Source organism: Hypanus sabinus, chromosome 2 (genome assembly GCF_030144855.1).
Source record: "Hypanus sabinus isolate sHypSab1 chromosome 2, sHypSab1.hap1, whole genome shotgun sequence".
Classification (NCBI taxonomy): Eukaryota; Metazoa; Chordata; class Chondrichthyes; order Myliobatiformes; family Dasyatidae; genus Hypanus; species Hypanus sabinus.
In genome coordinates this window covers 27658750-27681881 of record NC_082707.1, presented here as the reverse complement: position 1 = coordinate 27681881, position 23132 = coordinate 27658750, and the positions used below count along the sequence as shown (strand labels likewise).

General features: G+C 43.0%; 1 protein-coding gene across 1 annotated transcript in view; it reads right to left on the bottom strand.

Annotated features, from left to right (window-relative positions):
* LOC132407357 (sodium/hydrogen exchanger 9-like) overlaps nucleotides 1-23132 on the bottom strand; it is a 543724-nt gene that overhangs the window by 376392 nt on the left and 144200 nt on the right. The window contains exons 5-6 of the mRNA XM_059993730.1: nucleotides 15319-15434; nucleotides 11471-11576 (exon numbers count right to left, since the gene is read on the bottom strand). Of these exons, the coding sequence (XP_059849713.1) occupies nucleotides 11471-11576; nucleotides 15319-15434 (222 nt within the window). The remainder of the gene's footprint in view (nucleotides 1-11470; nucleotides 11577-15318; nucleotides 15435-23132) is intronic.

Here is a 23132-nt window from a genome sequence, read left to right as displayed (position 1 = left end):
AACTGCCTCCATAACGGCTTTCTGCAAATCAAACGCTGAACACTATTTTTGCTTTTCGCCTTTTTTTGTAAAAGCGGAAATCCTCGTCGGATTTCTTTCGGTTAGTGAAAACAGGTACTAATGTAGGTCTTTAGTAAAAGCAAAGTGGCATAAGGGAACTTTCGTAAAGCGGGGGATACCTGTATTATAATAATAATAAATGAATATTGAAAACAGGAATTGTAGAGTTCTTGAAAGTGAGTCCATAGGTTGTGAAACAGTTCATTATTGAGGTGAGTGAAGTTATTTACACCGGTTGAGGAGCCTGATAGTTGAGGGATAATAACTGTTCCTGAACCTGGTGGTGTGGAACCGAAGGCAACTGTACGATCTTTCTGATGACAGCAGTAAGAAGAGAGTGTGGCCTGGATGGTAGGGGTCCTTGTTGATGGATGTTGTTTTCTTGTGGCAGTGATCCTTGTAGATGTGGACGATGGTGAGGAGGGCTTTTCTTGTGATGGACTGGGCCGTATTCACTGCATTTTTGTAAACTTTTCCATTCATGGACATTGGTGTTTCCATACCAGGGGGCATTGTTTAATGAGGTTGATTTTAAGGTAGGCCTTCAAAGAAAAGGAGCAGTGGAGACATATAGGGAGAAAACTCCAGCTGAAGCCAGATAGGATTCAGAAATAGAGGACTGCATGAAAAGCCAGAAGTTCTGTGAAATGTGGAGTGAGAAGCTACAGATTTATAAAAGATCACAGAAATGAAAGGGGATTTGAAAACCAGAATGAGAACTTGAAAGAGAAGGCACTGAGTTACTGAGACCTAATGTACATTGGTAAACAGATAGGTGATAGGTGAACAGACACTGGTACAGGTCAGGAAATAGAATTTGATGACAGAGAGTTTCTTAAGAAAATTTTTATTGGTATGATCATATTTGTCATGCACTTGTCTGATCTACTGTAAAGTTAAAAAAACCTTTACTTTGAAATGGCATGTCTGTCCAAGGTCTCTTCTACTTCATGATGAGCCCAAACTCTGTTTGGAGGAGAAATAACTCCTATTCTGTATGGCTAGCCTCCAACCTGATAGCATGAACATTGATTTATCTAACCTGCTGTAATTTCTCCCCCCACCACCTTTTCTCTGTTTTCCCATTCCCATTTCAGTTACCCTCTCAACCTTCTCTTCTCCTCGCCTCCCCTCCTCCTTCTGTTTTCTCTGTGGTCCACTGTCCTCCCCTATTAGATTCTTTCTGCTTCAGCCCTTTACCTGGTCCATCTACCCCTTAATTTATCCTCTTTCCCCTCATTTGGTCCCACCTATCAACTACCAGCTTGTACTCACCCGCACCTCCTCCACTTCCTGCACTTCAGCCCTTAACCCATCCTCCCGTCACAACAGGGACAGGGTTCCCCTTGTCCTCACCTACCACCCCACCAGCCTCCGGATCCAGCATATTATCCTCCGCAACTTCCGCCACCTTCAACAGGACCCCACCACCAAGCACATCTTTCCCTCCCTAACCCTCTAAGCTTTTCGCAGGGATCGTTTCCTCCACAACTACCTGGTCCACACGTCGCTCCCCACAGAACTCCCACCTGGCACTTATCCCTGCAAGCGCAAATGCTACACCTGTCCCCACACCTCCTCCCTTACCACCATTCAAGGCCCCAGACAGTCCTTCCAGGTGAGGCAACACTTCACCTGTGAGTCTGTTGGAGTCATCTATTGCATCCGGTGCTCCCGGTGCGGCCTCCTCTACATTGGCGAGACATGACGCAGATTGAGGGACTGCTTCATCGAGCACCTACGCTCTGTCCGTCACAATAGATAGGACCTGCCGGTTGCCACCCACTTCAACTCTGTCTCTCATTCCCATCTAGATATGTCCATACATGGCCTCCTCTACTGCCATGATGAGGCCAAACTCAGGTTGGAGGAGCAACACCACATATACTGTCTGGGTAGCCTCCAGCCTGGTGGTATGAACATTGAATTCTCCAATTTCTGGTAATTCCCTCCCCCTCCCCCCTTTATCTTTCCTCTGATTGGTTTTCTACCTGGTGCCTCTAGGCCCTACCCCTTCCCCTATCTCTATTACTGGGCTTCGGCACTCTCCCCCCCCCCCCCCATTCCTGATGAAGGGTCTCGGCCCGAAGCGTTGGCTACACTTTTCTCACGGATGCTGCCTGACCTGCTGAGTTCTTCCAGCGTTGTGTATGTATTCTTTGATCCACAACATCTGCAGTTGTATTTTTGTGTTTTATACTCTTTCCCCTCCCTCCACCTTCTTGTTCTGGCATTCTACCTCCCTCCTTTCCAGTCTGAGAAAGAGTCTTGGCTTGAAACATCTACGTTTTATTCCTCTCCACAGATGCTGCCTGACTTGCTGATTTCCTGCTGCATTTTGTGTGTGTTGTTCAGGATTTCCAGTACCTACAGAATCCTTGTGTCATTGAAATGACCTGCCGAGGTGTAGGAGCTTTCAGTTAGGTACGATTTCAATGGTAAGGTATCCAGTGTTCTCTCAGTAGAACACAGAGAAAACCTGCCTTTCTCTTTCCCTGGTGGTCCATATCTATGATTCACCCATTAGGAATCAGCAGCCAGATTGAATTACTTCAGTATAAGGAACAATCCTTGTGCTTTTACTGCCTACAGCACTCTGTAGGGAAACACGAGAGTGGCAGATGGATGCACTTCAAGTGTGAAAATGAAAATGCCTCAAGCACTCAATCCGGTTCTCAGATAACATCCCTAAATCACAGCTTTGTATGAGCCATGACTACCCTCTACGTCAGGCTTCGTGGTCTTCCTGCTGTTACGAAATGTGTTCTCTTTCTTTGTCAAGGAAACAAAAAAACGAAACCATCAGCTCAGAAATCACAGCAACCTTGATCGATTAAAGTCCCAGAGCATTAAAAAACACTCTTAACTGCAGCCCAAAATGATTCATAAAGTTACACATATTTCACAGATGCTTTTACATTCACCAGTGCTTTACAAATCAGTAGACTGAATAGTTTCCATGGCAATTTTTTGCCATAATAACACAGACCTCATTTCTATCCACAGCAACAGTAATCCCTGCATGTGCAGATGATTGAGTTAACCTGTGTCACACTGTGCTTCACCATAATGGAGGACACAACCTATTTACTTCGAGTGAGTAAGACACTGCTAAAATAAATATCCTAAGAGTTAGAAATCAATGGTATTGGATCTTCGAGGCAGAATCCAAAGTATATGTCTTATTGATAAAGATGGCAAATTCCTAAATTTGTAAATAAATCATTAATTCTTGGGATGTGAATCACAATGACAATGCCTGCATTTATTGCCCACCCTTAAATATTCCTGAACTGCGGAAGCAACTAAGAGCAGCAAGTAAACAGCTTCTGAGAGTCAGCAAAATTTCCAACAATATTTCCCAGGAGGGGGCTTCATTGCCTTGCTGATTGATTGGCTGGTTTTAGCTATTAAGCAGGAGATCCCTGACACAATAACAACTTGCTTGCAATGCATTCCTCCCTGGTTAATGCTGCCTTTATGTTCCACTCCTAAAATATACACAACACAAGAGATGAAAGAGATCAGTATTACTTGTCATGTGTACTGTACATTAAAACATCAAAACATAATGTGAAATAAACTGTTTGTTCAAGTCAGCCAAGATTCTTCTGGGCAGCCCACACTTCCAGCACCAGCAGAGCAGGCCCACATCTCACTAACCCTAACTGTATATCTTGGGAATGTGGGGAGAAACAGGAGCCTACATCTTGAGATAGGTAGAAGAGAACAACATCAAAACCTTAAAACATACCTTCTTCCAACTTGCACCCCTGCTTCCCAATGCATTACAGAAATGCAGAATGAAATTACTGAACAAACTTGGGGTCTGAGGGACAGAATTCCAGAGATTCTCCACACTGTGCAGGAAGCTCTTCCTGTGTAGCTCAGTTTCAGTGACCACGCTCAATCTTGTTACTATCCTGTTGTCTGGGATTCTCCCACCAGTAGAAACATCATTGACAAGGTGAAGAGGGTGATTGATGAAGGTAGAGTGTGGATGTTGTCTACATAGATTTTAGTAAGGCATTTGACAAGGTCCTCATGGGAGACTCATCGAGAAGATTAAGGTGCATGTGATCCATGGTGAATTGGCCATTTGGATTCAGAAATGGCTCGTCAATAGAAGACAGAAGTAGTGGTTGAAGGGATATTTTCTAGCTAGAGGTCTGTAATTTCTGCTGTTTGTGATGTATATAAATGATCTGGTAAAAATGTAGATGGGTGTGTTAGTAAGTTTGCAAATAATATGAAGGTTGGTGGTGTGGTGGACAGTCTAGTTGTTTGGCAAAGAATACAGTAGATATAGATCATTTACAGATACCAGCGGAGAAATGGCAGATGGATTTTAACCCAGCCAAATGTGAAGTGATGCATCTTGGTAGAACAAATATGAAAAAGACAATACACTGTTAAGAAGGCAGAGAGTGGTAGGAAGCCAAAAATGCACCTCCTGGCGTGGTGGTACAGGCAGATGAATTAGGGAATTTTCAGGGACATTTTCATAAGGACGTGAATGTAAGGGCTGGAATGGAAGAGTCAACCCTGAAATATTGACTGTTTATCATAATTATTTTGTGTCTGTTGCTAAAGATGTCCAGTAACTGTGGAAACCCTTGTGGCTGTGCTTTAGAAACAGATTACCTGATTGTTATCATATTGTTGTGAGAGCTTCTTCAGTATATACAGTCTGTCCTCCTTAACCGCAGGGGATTGTTTCTGGGACCCCTCGCGGATACCAAAAAATGCAGATGCTCAAGTCCCTTATTTAACCTGTCTCAGTGTGGTGGACTTTAGGACCCGGCGGAGCTCTGGACCTTATTTAACCTGTCTCAGTGTAGTGGACTTTAGGACCTGGCAGAGCTCCAGACTTTATTTAATTTGTCTCAGTGCAGTGGACTTTAGGACCTGGCGGAGCTCCGGACCTGCCGCCTGCAGTGTTTCTGTTCTGTTGACAGAAATTGATCACGATTGAAAATAAAGTGGAAATAATAAAGCAATTGGAAAGAGGTGAAACGTCATCAGTCATTGGAAAAGCTTCAAGCTACGTCAGTCAATGATCGAAACAATTTTAAAGGATAAAGTGTGAATAATGGAGCATGTGAAGGCCCTGTCCTGATGAAAGCTACAATTATTACTAAGCAACGCAGTGGTTTAATTATTGAAATACAGATGTTTCTTAAGTGTTTTATATGCATAGACAGGTAAAATATATACTATTTACTAAGACAAACGTTTAACTAACTGACGCTAAATAGTACTGGATGTACCTGTTCCAACTTACTTATAATACCTAATACAAAGTAAATGCTATGTAAATAGTTGTTATTCTGTATTGTTTAGGGAATAATGACAAGAAAAAAAAGTCTGTACATGCTCAAACAACAAGTGCTTAAGAGGGAACTTCCAGTTATTTTTCCCGATCGCGATCCATGGTAATCTATGCACATCCTTCCATATACTTTCAATCATCTCTAGATTACTTATAATACCTAATACAATGTAAGTGCTATGTAAATAGTTGTTATACTGTATTGTTGAGGGAATAATGACAAGAAAAAAAGTCTGTACATGCTCTAACAAGAAGAGCTGGAGAGAAAACTTTGGGTTTTCCCGACCCGTGGTTGGTTGAACCTGCGCATGCGGAACCCGTGGATAAGGAGGGCCGACTGTATAGTGCTGTATTTTCTACATTACAAAAATGACTACATTTCACAACTGCTCCATTAGAAGGAAGACAATTTGGGTTTGAAAGGTGCTTTCTGAATACAAATTTCTCCAAAGGATGACGATGTGGCTCATGCCTATTGGCAGGTTGGGGATAAATTGAATTCCATTGAGAATCACTGTAGTTACTAAATATGAGCTGGAACCCATCATTCTGCTTCTAACTCAATGCCAGTCCCCTACTGAGTCTGTGCCAAGATCCAAGTACCAGTCTGCAGTCTTTCACCCTTTAATATGAGGCAAATCCCTTTCACTTATTTTTCTTAAGGCAATCATTTTTACAAACAACAGAGACACATTAAAAATGACTAATAATCCCTTTGGTGTTTACAGCTGTGCAGTAAGTTCTATTTTTCAGAGCTGTAATCCATGCCTGACTCATCCAGAATGAAGAAACTATATTTTCCAGGGAGGCATTGTTTACCCAAGGGAACCACGGACACAAATGGTAAATAACAGATAAACCACTCTTCGTAACAATTTACCTCTACTATCTTGTGGTATTACTTAACATAACTGCTAGCATTCCCTTACTCATGAACACCACTTCAGATTGGAACACATGTGGTGCTATTTTTCTCCTATTGCAGAGTACATACTTAGATCAAAGCCTGTGAGACGATCTTGGCTTTCAGTTGGATAGAGAACCTCTGACAGTGTGGAAGATTTGATAGCAGCTGGGATCTTGAAAATTCAATCTTCAGCCCCAGGGAGGATGTTAAATTTCCCCAATGTTTTTTGGAAAAAGCGGGGTAGAGATGTCAAATTGTGAGAGAGCTTCAGAAACTGGGGCGGCGGTGGGGGGTGGGGGGGGGGGGCGGGGAAGAAATTCTGCCTCTCGTGCCCTGTAAACAAATCCATAAAAGTAGCTATCTCTTCTCAAAAACTGTTCTTGCTCCTGACAGTTGCCACATTTCCAGAGATACGAGAAACTTTGACATTGGTGAACCACTTAGTAACAAGTATACTGCTTGGGAGACTTTTCCCCACTATAACAAGTACAGTGCCTATAAAAAGTATTCAACCCCCTTGGTAGTTTCCATGTTTTACAAGTTTTTTTTCCCATGTTTTTCACGTAAAACAATAGTTTTACAATATTAAATCACAGTGCACTTAATTTGGCTTTTTTGACACTGACCAACTGAAAAAGACTTTTGTGTCAAAGTGAAAACATATCTCAAGAGACCTTGACCTTCACCTTGCCTTGTGTAGCTGGATCCTGGACTTCCTATCAGATTGCCGGCAGGTGGTAAGAGTGGGCTCCCTCACCTCTGCCCCTCCGAATCTCAACACAGGTGCCCCTCAGGGTTGTGTCCTAAGCCCCCTCCTCTACTCTCTGTATACCCGTGACTGTGTCACCACCCACAGCTCCAATCTGCTAATTAAAGTTGCTGATGACACTACACTGATCGGCTTAATCTCAAATAATAATGAGGCAGCCTACAAAGGGGAAGTCATCACCCTGTTACAGTGGTTTCAGGAAAACAACCTCTCCCTCAATGTCGCAAAAACAGAATAGCTGGTTGTGGACTCCAGGAGGAATGGAGATCCCCTATAGACATCAATGGATCTGGGGTTGAGAGGTGAACAGCTTTAACTTCCTCGGCATCCACATAACCGAGGATCTTGTGTGGTCTGTACATATCGGCTGTGTGGTGTAAAAAGCACAACAGCACCTCTTTCACCTCAGATGGCTGAAGAAGTTTGATATGGCCCCCCAAATTCTAAGAACTTTTTACAGGGGCACAATTGAGAGCATCCTGACTGGCTGCGCCACTGCCTGGTATGGGGACTGTACTTCCCTCAATCACAGGACTCCGCAGAAAGTGGCGCGGACAGCCCAGCACATCTGTAGATGTGAACTTCCCACTATTCAGGACATTTACAAAGACCGAAGTATAAAAAGGGCCTGAAGGATCATTGGGGGCCCGAGTCACCCCAACCACAAACTGTTCCAGCTGCTACCATCCGGGAAACGGTACCGCAGCATAAAAGCCAGGACCAACAGGCTTCTTCCACCAGGCCATTAGACTGATAAATTCTTGCTGACATAACTGTATTTCTATGTTATATTGACTATCCTGTTGTACATAGTATTTATTATAAATTACTATAATTGCACATTGTACATTTGAATGGAGACATAACGTAAAGATTTTACTCCTCATGTATATGAAGGACATAAGTAATAAAGTCAATGCAATATCTTGACAAAATGACCTAACTTAATTATAAACATTAAACACAAAATAATTGATTACGTAAGTGTTCACCCCCTTTAATATGACATACCAGATCATCACTGGTGTAGCCAGTTGGTTTTAGAAGTTACATAATTAGTTAAACGGAGATCTGTTTTTAGAGACCTGTGTGTGGTCAACATGTTTCAATTGCTTATATTAAAAATACACCTGTATCTGGAAGGTCCAACTGCTGGTGAGTCAGTATCCTGGCAAAAACTACACCATGAAGATAAAGGAAAACTCCAAGCAACTCCACGAAAGGGCTACTGAAAAGCACAAGTACGGAGATGGACACAAGAAAATTTCCAAGTCACAGTATCTCTTACAGTACAGTTAAGTTAAACATTAAGAAATGGACAGAACACAGCACAGCTGTAAATCTGTCTATAACAGGTCATCCTCAAAAGCTGAATGACTGCAAGGAGACTAGGGGGTGAGACCACCAAGAGACCTATGACAACTCTGGAGGAGTTATAAGCTTCAGTGGCTGAGACGGGAGAAACTGCGCATATAACAACTGTTGCCCAGGTGCTTCACCAGTCACAGATTTATGGAAGAGTGGCAAAGAGAAAGCCGCTGTTGAAAAAAAACTCACACAAAATCTCAGCTAAAGTTTGCCAGAAGGCATGTGGGAGACTCTGAAGTCAGCTGGAAGAAGGTTCTACAGACTGATGAAACCAAAATTGAGCTTTTTGGCCATCAGGCTACATGCTTTGGCATAAGCCAAAAACCACACAAACACACCATCCCTACCGTGAAGCATGGTGGTGGCTGCATCTTGCTGTGGGGATGCTTAGCTGCAGCAGGCCATGGAAGGCTTGTGAAGGTAGTGGGTAAAATGAATGTAGCAAAATACCGGGAAATCCTGATGCAGTCTGCAAGAGAATTGCAACTTGGGAGAAAGTTTGTTTTCCATCAAGACAATAACCCCAAGCATAAACCAAAGCTACAATAAAATTAATGTCCTGGAGTGGTCAAGTCAGAGTCCAGACCTCAATCCAATTGAGAATTTGTGGCTGAACTTGAAAAGGGCTGTTCACTCACAATCCCCATAAAGAAGAAAGGGGAAAAATTGCAGTGTCCAGATGTGCAAAGCTGATAGAGACCTATCCAGGCAGACTCAAGGCTGTAATTTTTGCCATAGGTACATCTACTAAATACTGACTTGAAGGGGGTGAATGCTTATGCCATCAATTATTTTGTGTTTTATATTTGTAATTACAGACAGACAGACAAACTTTATTGATCCCGAGGAAAATTGGGATCAATTTAAATCACTTTATAGAGATCTATTTTCACTTTGACACAAAAGAGTCTTTATCTGTTGATTAATGTCAAAAAAGCCAAATTAAATCCACTGTGATTCAATGCTGTAAAACAATAAAACATGAAAACTTCGAAGGCGGGGTCAATACTTTTTATAGGAACCATACTTTCCTCTTGGGGTACTGTTCCTCTCATAACTATATAGCTATATCTATTACTTTCATAACTAATGGAAGAAATGCTACACCTGCCCATTCACCTCCTCTGTCGACCATTCATGGCCTTAAACAGGCCTTCCAGATAAGATAACAAGTCTGCTAAGGTCATCTACTGTATCCAGTGCTCCTGATATGACCTCCTCTACATCGGTGAGACCTGGCATAGATTAGGGGACTGCTTTGTCAAGCACCTACATTCCATCCACAACAAGCAGGATTTCCATGTGGTTAACCATTTAATTCCAGTCCTCATTTCTATTCTGACATGTCACCCACGGCCCTTCTCTACTGCCATGATGAAGCCATTCTCATGTTGGAGGAGCAACATCTCATATTCCATTTGGGTAGCCTCCAACCTGATGATATTAACATTACTAATTAACTTCACTAATTTTTTCCTCTTCCCACCTTCCTCTTCTTCCATTCATCACTCTGGCTCCCCTCTTAGCTCTTCAAATTCTCTTCACCAGCCTATCACCTCCCTTTGATACCCTTCCTCCTTCTCTTTCTCCCAAAGTTCACCCTCCTCTATTATCATGTTCCATCTTCTTCAGCTCTTTACCTCACTTCATCCCACCTACCTTCCCCCTCACCTGGCTTCACCTATCATGTTCTAGCTTGGGCTCCAACACCTTCTTATTCAGGCTGCCAGTCCTGATGAATGGTCTTGGCCCAAAACATTGATTGTCTATTCCTCTCCATAAATGTTGCCTGACCTGCTGAGTCCCTCCACCAACTTTCTATGTGTTACTCTACATTTCCAGCATCTGCAGAATCTCTTGTGTTTATGATCTGGAATCCAGTACGCTTGATGGTAATGGAATCAGAGTCAATGACTGTCTTCAAAATGGGACAAGATAGAACAAATCACCATGTAATATGAGCTGGAACAGCTAAAAAGCTAAAACAGCTGCTCTGCAGCTCCAGTGACCTTGTTTCAATCCTGAACACATGGTGTCTCTGTGAGAGGTTTGCACATTCTCTTTGCGCAGATTGTCTTTGATTGCTCCAAGTTCCTTCTATATCCCAAAGACATGCTGGTTGGCAAGTTAGTTGCCAATTGTAACTTGCCCCTAATGTAGTGAATGTCAGGATTGAGTTGGGCGTATAAGATAGAATAGGTTAAAGCAGGACTTGGGCCCGATAGGGTTGCTCTGAGAGCTGGCATGCGTTTAGTGGGCCGCAGGGCAACCTTCCATGTAGGAAGGAAATCTGAGAAACATGGAGAAACAGCAAGGAAATGGGGCTGGGAGGCTCAAGAGACTGCAGATGCTGGCATCTGGAGCAATAAAACTGCCTGCTGGAGAAACTCCAGGAGGTCGAGCAGCATCTGTGAGGGGAAAAGAGCTGTCAATATTAATCATGACGCAGAGTTTCAAGTAAAATCATCACCATACCCTAACCCCACCCCCCCACCCATTGATGCTGTTTGACCTACTGGGTTCCTGAAGCAGGTTGTTTGTTGCAAGGGAATGGAACAGGTTTCCTCTACCAGGGACTACCGCAGACTGGAAGTACTAAATGGCTTCCTTCAATGCTATAACAATCCTCTGATTTCATGCCAGGCTTCAATTTCCTCATTGCTCCTGACTTTGCAAATTAGACAGAACAAGAAACATCAAAAGGAGGAGAAAACAGCAGGCACTAGCAAGGGCTTCTTGCTGCGGCTGCTAATTATTCAGGCTCTGCAATCCAACCCTTTGCGCAGGTACAGTAATGTGTGGATATATTGGAGAGTGTGTTACAGCAACACTCAACAGGAAGGCTGCAAAAAAAAAAATCTTTTAGCAGGGAGAATTTCTATTTCAGTAGCAAAGCTTTCTTATCGGCAAAATGCAGCTTTAAGTCTTAATGATGGTGGCCTGGGAGAGAGGGGAGGAGGCCATAAGGACAAATACCCGAAAGGCACCACCTCATTATCGCCCCGGCACATCACTCAAAAAGATCAACACTTACTAAGTCAGGACTATGGCGACAGCATCATTCAGGACACTCTCCCCGAAGAGCAGCGTATAGAGCTGTGGATCCACATCGAGCTCGTGGAAAATGGCCAGAACAGTCACTGTATGTGTAAGAACAACAAAGAGAAGCCATGTTTATTCAGACTATAGTGGGAGGGTGGAAATAGTGAAATTAACCCCCAAACCAGACTAGCCCCTGGGTAATCACTGACATTTGAGGCTACCTGGGTGTAATTTACACACAAACCTTTCAAGCTCTATTTCATTGCATGGCTCCTGTTGCTAGGCAACCCTGTGGTGACATGCAGCAGCATCCAACAGGCACTATTAAGTATAATACATCAGGAGAACTATTCCTGCAGGCAATAAATACAGAAACTCGGTATGCATTGCAATTCAGCCTACGAGGGATAGAGCAGAGAATCCTTTTGCCTTTTACAGATTACTCATTCTTTTAACATGAAAACTTGAATTCTCTCCTCAGACAGTAGTGGAGAGGGTCTGCAGCTATGGGCAGATTCCAATGAATGCTGCAGATGTTTCAAAGCCAGCATTTTGCTGTTTAAAGTCATTTTCCTCATCTTCCCTCCATCCTTTCACCAATTCTGTATCCGCAGGATACAACCCTTTCTGCCCAGAGAAAATTAATTTGCTTATTTACTTTATGAAAGCTCAACATAACGTCGAACATCCCTGCTTAATCTCAACTTAATCTTCATAGACAACCCCAATGTCACTAACCCCACCAGCTCATCTCTATCATTCTTCTGCCCCCTTTCCAAAGACTGCACAGCTGCTGAAAAAACTGGGGCTGTTACCACAGCTTCAGAGAAGGTGCAAGATTACTTCCCCTCAATAGCAGTATGTGCTTGTGCACAAAAGCGCTAATCTCACACAGCAATGCAAGATTACTCTAATGTTACCTTCCATGTAATGGCCCTGACTTGATGCCAGAGTCACTCAGAACACAGAAGAGGACAGGTACAGACTTTTTGGCCCACGATGTTTGCACTGAACATGATGCTGAATTAAACTAGATTCCTTCTATCTGCACTTGATCCATATCCTACCATTCCCCTTGCTTATTCAACAGCATCTGAAACATCACTATCGCATTAGTGTTGTTATTGCTTTCCCTTGTGCTGCCTCGATGTACCAAAATGGCCCATATGTATTGCATGCAAAACTAAGCTTTTCTCTGTACCGTAGTACGTATGACAATAATAAACCAACTTATAACTTAAGTTTCCAATGTAGTGATTCTGCTTCCACCACTACCCTGGCACCCTCACAGAGCTGTTGCCAGATATGAGACCGGCCGAACTTTATACAGGAAAAGGAGGAAGGAAGAGGGCAACTAACCTGTGCAGAATCTGGGCTCTAGCTGTGGGTGTGCTGTGCGCTCCAAGTAATGCAACTCATCTTTAATGGATCCTTGTGGCCCTCCTTGCATTTCCTCACTCTACTTGCTGTCCTACCAATATGGAGACTTGTCTGTGGCCAGCTCACATCACTCGCTTGCAATCCCAATGCCAGAGGTCACTCCACCCCCCCCCCCGAGAAAATCACCCCACTCGAATTACCATCTGCAATATATGCATCCATGCAGTGTTCCTATTAAGGGTGGCCTCAAACATTTCTGAAATGCAAGCCAACCTAAAATGAAAGCATTTCTTTAAGGAGGTACGGTCTGGAATGTGAAAGAACTTGCAACATAGGAACAGAGGAAGGCCATTCAGCCCACTGAGTCTGTTCTGCTATTCAATCATGGCTAACTAATTATTCCCTCTCAAACCTCTTCTCCTGCCTTCTCCCCCTAACTTTTGATGCCCTTACTAATCAAGAACCTGTCAACCTTTGTTTTAAATATTCCCAATGATTTGGCCTCTATGGCCCTATGTAGCAACAAATTCCACAGATTCACAACTTTCTGGCTAAAGAAATTCCTCCTCCTCTCTATTTTACAGGGACATCTTTCTATTCTGAGGCTCTGCCCTCTGATCCTAGACTCTAAAGCTTTAAATCAATTAAGTCAATAACTACCGAACAAATATCAATTTCTGAAACTTTCCACAACACTCTCCTTCCCATGGGAAGTGAGCCTCCCACAATGAGCCATTGAGGACTGGGCACAGAATGCTGATAGGGATGTACTGTTGAGTTAACAATCCATGCACAGAAATGGATAGAGAGTCACAAAGCACAGAAACAGGCCCTTAGGCCCATTTAGTCCATGCCAAACTATTATTCTGCTAGTCCCATTGGCTTGTACCTAGATCACCGCTCTCCATTCCTCTCCTATTCATGTACTTAAATTTTGCAATTTAACCCTTCACTACCACTTCCACTGGCAACTCCTTCCACACTCACACCACCCTCTGAATGAAGAAGTTCCATCTCAGGTTCCCCTTAAATATGTCACCTTTCACTTTAACCTATGACGTCTAGTTTAGTCTCATCCAACTACAGTGGATAAAGCCTGCTAGAATTTGCGCTTTCTGTATCACTCATAATTTTGTATACCTCTATCAGATCTCCCCTCATTCTCCTACACTCCAGGGAATACAGTCCTAACCCATTCAAACTTTCCCTATAACTGAGGTCCTCAAGTCCCAGCAACATCCTTGTAAATTTTTTCCATACTCTGTCAATCTAATTGACATCTTTCCTATAGATAGGCAGCCAGAGTTGCACACAATACTCTAAATTAAACCTCAACAATGTCTTACACAACTTCAACATAACATTCCAACTGCTGTACTCATTGCCTTGATTTATGAAATCTAATGTGCCAAAAGGTTTCTTTACAACCCTACAGCATCTACCTGTGATGCTACTTTCAAGGAATTATGGACCTGTATTCCCAAATCCCTTTGTTCTACAGCACTTCTCATTGCCCTGCTACACTCTGTTTAACTCCCCTTGGTGCTCCTCCTTCTTCCCTTTCTCCTCTGATCCATTCTCCCCTCCTATCACATTCCTTCTTCTGCACCCCTTTACCTTTCCCAGCCACCTGGCTTCACCTATCACTTTCCCCTGCTCCCACCTTTTCATTCTGGCATCATCCCCCTTCCTTTCTAGTCCTGAAAAAGGGTCTTGGCCCGAAATGCCAACTGTTCGTTCATTTTCCATCGTTGCTGCCTGACCTGCTGAGTTCCTCCAGGATTTCGTGTATGTTGCTTTGGATTTCCAGCACCTGCAGAATTACTTGTGTTCCTGTTTTGGTCCTACCCTGGTCTGTCTTCCCAAAGTGCAGCAATTCACACTTGTGTGCATTAAATTTCATCTGCCATTTTTCAAGTTGGTTCAGATCCCACTGCAAGCTTTGACAGCGTTCCTGGCTGTCCATTCTGCCCCCAATCTTGGTGCCACCTGCAAATTTGCTGATACATTTACTACATTATCAACCAGATCAGGACAAACAACAACAAACCTGTTATGTTTTATAACTTCCAAACATTAAACTAATTCAAAGGAAGACATGAGGGTCTGAAATTTGAGTCTAACTTTGTTTTTACTTTAAGCAAGGTGCACGCACTTATCATGTGGTAATGTCATGATGTATGCAATTAGCATATTTTTAGATATAACCATAATGAATTACATAGACAACAAAGAATGCCTAATCAAACAATATATTTACAAGTTTACTCAAATATTACTGAAATATTAAATACCCAGCTGCGGTCCCTGCTGCACATCACTAGTGACAGGCCTCCAGTCAGAGGCAACCATTTACTGCTACTCTCTGGTTTCTTCTACTGAGACAAAGTTGAATCCAATTTACTATCCCAGGGAAGACTGTCTCTCATTGTCTGATCTGTCTTGTCCTTCTTTACTTGCCTGGGTCAGTGGCTGAAATCAGAGCTCCGAAGAATAGGCAGTCGGTGAAGAAGAAGTCCAGCTTGCCCAGGTGTCCCAGCTGTACCATCCCCAGGACAAAGCCATACATAATGCCCCTGAAAAATACAAGAAGGATACAATGAAATACCGGGAGACTTCTCACAAACAGGAAAAAACTTGCAGATGCCGGAAATCCAAGCAGTCCTGATAAAAGGTCTCAGCCTAATACGTGGACTGTACTCTTTTCCATAGATGCTGCCTGGCCTGCTGAGTTCCTCCAGCATGTTGTGTGTGTTGCTTGGATTTCCCGCATCTGCAGATATTCTCTTATAAAACATTCTACGTTTTATAAGAAATTCTAATAAGAATACTGTGCACCTCCTTCCATTGTAAGAGATATTTTAAGGTATTATTTATCTTTTGTTCATATTACCTTGCGCCTATGACGTTACACTGTGCTTAGAGGGGTGAAAGGGCCTGAGGGCCATGGGTCTTAGTTGAGAAGTAGGAGTGGAATCAGGCCATTGGGCCATGGAGTCTGATCCATCAGTCAATCGTGGCTCATTTATTTTTCCTCTCAACCCTATTTTCCTGCATTCTCCCTATAACCTTTGAACCATTTACTCATCTTTTCTTTTCAAATCTTTTTATTATTATTATTATTATCCAAAATACAAGAGTACATCGAAGTAAGTAACACTTACAATGTCTCAAGAGAGGAAAAAAAAAACAATATTAAGGATTGAAAAAATGGTGACACAAAAAAAGAGAAAAAAACCTACTAAAGCAAGAAAAGAGTGAGAAAAAAACCCATGAGGTGTTCAACCCCGGAACCATGCATCATACTAATCAAGAAGCTATTAACCTCAACTTTAAATATATCCATTGACTTAACCTCTACAGCCATCTGCGGCCATGAACTCCACAGATTCATCACCTTCCGGCTAAGGAAATTCCTCATATCTGTTCTAAAGGGACATCCTTCTATTCTAAGGTTCTAGTGCTAGACTCTCAAACTATTGGATACATTCTTTCCCCATCCATTATCTCGGACTTTCAATATTTGGTTGGATTCATTGAGATCCTCTCTGACACATATGAACACTGTAAAGGAGACCTGACTGAGCAGGGTTGGGCTACTCCAAACTACTTACCTTGCCCACCGGTGGCTTTGTACCTATAGCTAGGTAGGCAAGCTAAGTAGATTAAAGCACCCCATCTCCTCAGTGAGGCCACCTTTAAACTGTTGCTCCAGGTCAAACAGCGTGGTGGTGTGGACAACCTTCCCACCACTGAACAGGGGATTTCGGAGGTGCTATCAGAATAGCTTCGGTGAGTAGAAGAATTGAATGCTTAAGCAATGGTTGAGGTGCCACCTGAAAGAGCTGCTCTCTTGAGGTTGCCAACTCTCTTGTGGGACCAGTCACAAGGAGAGTATTTCAATGTAGTAGTGTGATCACTTGAGGTGAATATTAGATTCTCTCAGGAGTTGTCTATTGGTGGGTCCTCAGGTGTAGCTGATCTGGGATCCACATATTTTGCTGCAGTGTGGACAATAGTGAGTGGCTGGGTCTTTTGATTGTTCAGTCTCTCTTTTCAATGTTCATCTAACCCCCATACTGTGCATGAGGTAAAAGCTTTGGCAACTCAGATGGTTAGCCTCACTCACCTCAGAATAACCCAACCTCTAAACTCTTGGACTCAGGTGTTCCAATTGCTGGTCCAGTTAAGCTGGCAATCTTTCATACATTACTCTTCAGTTGAATGCAGAAAATCACTGGTGTGCAATGACAAAGTGTCAAACCCATTGCAGTGTCTCTCTAAAGCACTCAAAAGCTGATTAAATGCAGTTACCAAAAAGGGTTAAGTAAACAGAAACTAATAAATTTCCACTGGATTAAGTCCAAACCCATCAGAAAATCCTTTAACTGGAGAACAGAGCTCTAAAGTACAAATACGCTGAATACACTTCAATCAGAAAGATTTGCATGAATGAGCAGCACTTTTTGTAATTAATTATGGGTGTCTGCCTAACAGGAAAGAATCAAGCTTGAATCCTGCCTTATGTTTAATAGACATAAACAAATTTAATAGAATGTCATTAGAGAGCTTTAACTTCAGAAGCACTAGATCATGTGCAGAATTTTGGATAAATTTCATTTTTGTTAACACAGAAATCCACTATCAACAAGATAAGGGACTTCTTTGCAACAGAAAAGAAGAAAATATGGAACAGGCTTCGCTTAATGATGTTGGATAATCATGTGGGACAATATTGTGGGACAATGTTGTAGGACAATGTTTGGTTCAAATCCAGTACAGGTTTGAGGGATATTGATCAGATACAGATTTGAGTCAACCTCAAAGTTTAGTGTAACGGGCAGCATTAAACTGCTCTGCACTGGCAATCAATCATATGAGGCAGCTGAGGGGGTTATTGGATAACTAGACTGCTGCTGGTAAATGTCTCGGGTCATTGCAGAATTAGACATGGAACGGGCCATTCGGACCTCATCTGCATTGACCATAAAGTCAATCTAACTAATCCCATCTGCCTGCACATATTCTGTACCCCTCTTTTCCCTGCCTGTTCCTGTGTGTGTCTGTCTAAATCTACAGTGCTGTAAATCTAATTTACCTATACCCCACATCAAAGTGCTGATGCTGGAAGTAGATATCCTAAATGAAAAGCATGAAATGTGTTCACACAAATCCAGAATCCATGTTGGTGCAGATGCAGATTTATGCAAGACAGGGCAATTTAGGTGCTTTAGTGACTTATGGAAACTTTGTCTCTTCACCTTATGGTAAGACATGTTCCTTCTTGCATTGTTTTGCTTTGGTTAAAACTCACCCAAAAAAGCAACAGGCAAAGTTCATCTGCAGTGGTATTTCTCAGACCACAGACCTTATGAAAGGCAATACTAATTTACACACAGACTAACTGAATTTGGTCCTAGGCACACAAATAGCATTTATCATCCTAACCTCTGGTACAAACTCATGCATTAATTGTCTATTTCCCTCCATAGAGGCTGCCTGACTACAACTTAGCTCCTGCAGCACCTTGTTTGTTGCCTCCTGTTCCGGCATCTGCAGTCTCTTGTGTCTTCTCCGGGAGCAACCGGAGAGGGGATGACTCACTCCTTTTAAGGACATGCCTTCTGCTGAAAGTAGCCTATTCAGGTGCCACCAACCCTTTGGGAGCACTCTCCCACCAGTGTCCTGTCATTGCAGTGTTTATGAATTAACTCTATAAACATGACTCTACAGATGGAACAGAACTGCCTGTATTGTGTCTTATCCCATCAAGAGATGCCTACCCAGATCATAACTGTTAGGCTACATGTTGAGAAGTGGAAGAATTTGAAACAGGCCATCTGAGGACACAGACCTGCACCCTATAATGTCAGACTGAGTGTGAGGTTGCACTGGACAACCCAATGGCACTGTTCTGTGAAAGCTGAAAATGTAGTTTTAGCTCTGTGCAACTTTGATATGCAGCATTAGAATGTCCTGATGATAATGGAGGTGGAATAATTCTTGAATCCTCTGGTTTTCAGTAATAACATTCATATCCTAATATAAAATTGCAAAGGCAGGAGGAATCACCAGGAATTCCTGTCACCCTAAGCTGCGAGCATTTCAAGTTGCTCACACAGATGTTAAAAGTACCAAAGGTTAAAGCCCAAAGTTTGATTGGAGATCCGGTGCCTGAAGCCCTGGGTTTGCAAATCTGCGAGTCCGCTGAGGAAGTCATAGCCCCGATGTCAGCAAGTCCATGAACCCACGGGAGGGTGGAGGACCATAGGCCTTCTATCCTGGGTTGGAGTTTGCCTGTCCTGGGGTTGGGTGTGTGAGTGGGTGGGAGGGAGGAAAGGGGTTTGTTTTGCTGTTGTCCTCTTGTTGCTGTTGTTTGTGTTGTTCTGCTGAACACTGCTGGCACTGGGATGTGTGGTTGCCTCCACATCCTTGGGTTGTGTTGGCTGTTAACACAAATGATTCATTTCACTGCATGTTTTGTTGCACATGTGATAAGTAAATGAATTTCAAAAGGCTCACTAGTTCCCTCCTAGCACTGGCATACATTCCTCCTCTCCATTCTGAGAGAGTTACTGTGTTTTTAATGACTTAGCAGAAACCTTACCCACATTTCTTTAAAAACCTATCTAGCAAGACACATTGAGACTTAAGTACGACTGGAGTGGGACTCTAACAATCTAGAGAAAGTCTTACAATTAAGTCAGGTGAGTTCTAGGAGCTGCTTTAGTGTGTATGAGCTCAGTGCCTTGTTGAGCAATTCTACAATTCCACAGGCAATATTCTCATGCATATTATTACACTCAATTATCAGTCCATGAGATACACAATTCCTTTCACGTTGTCAGCGGGATCACTGAAACCAAATAAGTCAACATCAATATCACGGTTAGCATGTTAAGGCAAGCTATTGGTAAACCTCTCAGAACAGAGGAGGGAGGAGGGGAAATTGACTTTTACCAATTTACAAAACTGAGTTTACTCGTATGTCTGTGGGAATGTGGTTGTCAGTTCAATGCCATATCCATGTCACATTCAGGGGTAATCTGTATTCTCCATGATGGAATTAGAAAAATGTGAGGAGTGTTCTATAATACAGAATATTAACAGAACCATAGTACACTACAGCACAGAAAACAGGCCATTTGGCCCTTATAGTCTGTGCCAAAACTTTATTCCACTCGTCCCATTGACCTGCACTAGGTCCATAACCCTCCAGACCTCTCCCGTCCATGTATCTAATGGGGAAGTGCTCTCCACTTTTGTGCTGTTTCTATTTCTGACTGCATTAAGCATTAAAGGCACTTGTCAGGTCTTGTATAGAATGCATTTGCAGACCCGGTAACAAAAGTAAAGAGGTTTTTGAAAGATCCTTCATCTTCGCCTGTGGTGAACTACGTGTGCCTGTCTGGACACGTCCCCTGCTGACTGCTCCTGTGGCTCCTCCCACAGACCCCTGTATAAAGGCGATCGAGGCCTGATGCTCGGCCTCAGTCTCCAGGATGTAGTATGATGGTCACTCACTGCTGGTTCCTTCTTCCAGTCAATAAAAGCTGATATCTCGCCTTTACGTCTCTGAGTGAGTTATTGATGGTGCATCACCGCCCTCTCTGCTTCTGTTCAGATATAAGTGCTGATCCAGTCATCCCACCTCAACATCAACCAGTTCAGTTGGAAAACTGCTGAAAACCATGTCCAGGGAGTTGGATGATGGGATGTGTTAGTGATACTTCTTAAACTAAACCCTTCGTTCTCTTCAGTAAATATCTGAACTGCACCGAGGATGCATGTAACCTCAGTGTGATACTTTAACTCCCATATGAACTCTGGACGTTAATACTATGTTAGAACCATAGAAAATTACAGCAAAGGACAGCAGCAGGTCCTTCCAGCTCAAAGACCCCACTCCACACAATTATACCCTTGTGACCAATTGACCTACAAACCCGTTCATCTTTGGACTGTGGGAGGAAACCAGAGCACCCGGAGAAATCCCATGCAGTTATGGGGAGAACGTGTAAGCTCCTTACAGGCAGCAGCAGAAACTGAATCCAGGTAGCTGGCGCTGTTTCACTTCCATCTCTATGACACTTCTATGAACTTCTCCCAACCTCTTCTACCCCTTGTCCCAACAAGCACTTGCTGACCTGCACTAGTCCCGTTTAAACAATAAACCCATTAAAATAGGAACATGAGCAGCTACACGGCACTTTTGAGCCTGTTTCACCATTCAACAAGACAATATCAGAATGTCCACCCCAACATCACCTTCCTGCACTATCCCCACATCCCACAGTTCCTCTAATATCCAGAAACGTTTTGCTCCAAGTTGGGGATGCAGTCAACGACTGGGTCTCCACAACCTATGGAGGAGCACAGAGATTCATCACAAGCCGGCAATCTTTATGGTAGTGATGATTTAGTGATGTTAGTGATAGGGAAATGATTGGAAAGGATTCTAAGAAACAGGATCTTCGCACATTTGAAAGGCAGGGACTGATGAAGTATAGTAAGCTTGGGTTTATTCAGAAGAAACACTGTCTCATTAATTTGAAACAAGAGAAAATCTGCAGATGCTAGAAATCACAGTAATACACACAAAATGCAGGAGGAACTCAGGAGGCCAGGTAGCATCTATGGAAAAGTGTAAACTGTCAGACCCTGATAAAGGATCTCAGCCCAAAATGTTGCAGTTTACTCTTTTCCATAGATGCTGCCTGGCCTGCTGAGTTCTTCCAGCAACTCTTGTGTGCTGCTGATTAACTTGACCTAGGATTTGAGGAGAAAATAAAGACTGCTGATGAAAGCAGAGTGGTAGATGTTGTTTCTGTGGACATCATCAAGACATTGGACAAGGTCTCATATGCTAGGCTCATCCAGAGCATTACTGCATGTGATCGAAGATCAGCTGGGTAACTGGATCCAAAACTGACAGTGATAGGAGATGATGGGTAGGAGTGAAAGCATGTTTTTCTGACTGAATGTCTGTGATGGGAGGTGTACCACAGGGATACGGCACCTCTGTTATTGCCAAAGGCAACAGCAGGGTGTAGATCAGAGGGTAAATTGGTTGGATCTTCGAATGAAGACATGCTCTCCACAAAACAGAAACATAGAAAACCTCCAGCACAATACAGGCCCTTCGGCCCACAAAACAGTGCCAAACATGAATCTTAGAACTACCTTGGGCTTACCCATAGTCTCTATTTTTCTAAGCTCCATGTACCCATCCAGGAGTCTCTTAAAAGACCATATTGTTTATACCTCCATCACCGCCACCAGCAGCCCATTCCACACTCTTACCACTCACTGTGTAAAAAACTTACCCCTGATATCTCCTCTGTACCACTTCCCTTAAAACTATGCACCTTAAAACTATGTCTTCTCATGCTAGCTAGTTCAGCCCTGGGGAAAAGCCTCTAACTATCCACACGATCAATGCCTTTCATTATCTTGTACACCTCTATCAGGTCACCTCTCATCCTCTGTCGCTCCAAAGAGAAAAGGCTGAGTTCACTCAACCAGGGTCTTATATAGAAGTAACATTTACCTCTCGGCTTTTAAACTCAATCCCACGGTTGATGAAGGCCAATGCACCATATGCCTTCTTAACCACAGAGTTAACCTGCGCAGCAACTTTGAGTGCCCTATGGACTTGGACCCCAAGATCCCTCTGATCCTCCACACTGCCAAGAGTCTTACTGTTAATAATATATTCTGTCATCATATTTGACCTACCAAAATTAACCATTTCACACTTATTTGGGTTGAACTCCACTGCCACTTCTCAGCCCAGTTTTGCATCCTATCAATGTCTTGCTATAACCTCTGACAGCCCTCCACGCTATCCACAACACCCATAACCTTTGCATCATCAAATTCATTAACCCATCCCTCTACTTCTTCATCAAAGTCATTTATAAAAATATCAAAGAGTAGGCGTCCCAGAACAGATCCCTGAGGGACACCACTGGTCACCAACCTCCATGCAGAATATGACCTGTCTACAACCACTCTTTGCCTTCTGTGGGCAAGCCAGTTTTGCAAAACTTGCTGTCAAGCTGTTCCTATACAGCGGCAATACTGGCATCTATTTGGGATGTGGGAAATGTGGGATGTGGAAAAGTGGGATGGTAGTGTAGTGGGAAAGGGTGGCATGGTAGTGTAGTGGTTAGCATTACGCTTTATAGCGCCAGGAATCAGTGATCGGGGTTCAATTCCTGCTGCTGTCCATAAGAAGTTTGTACATTCTCTCTGGGTTTCCTCCTGGTGCT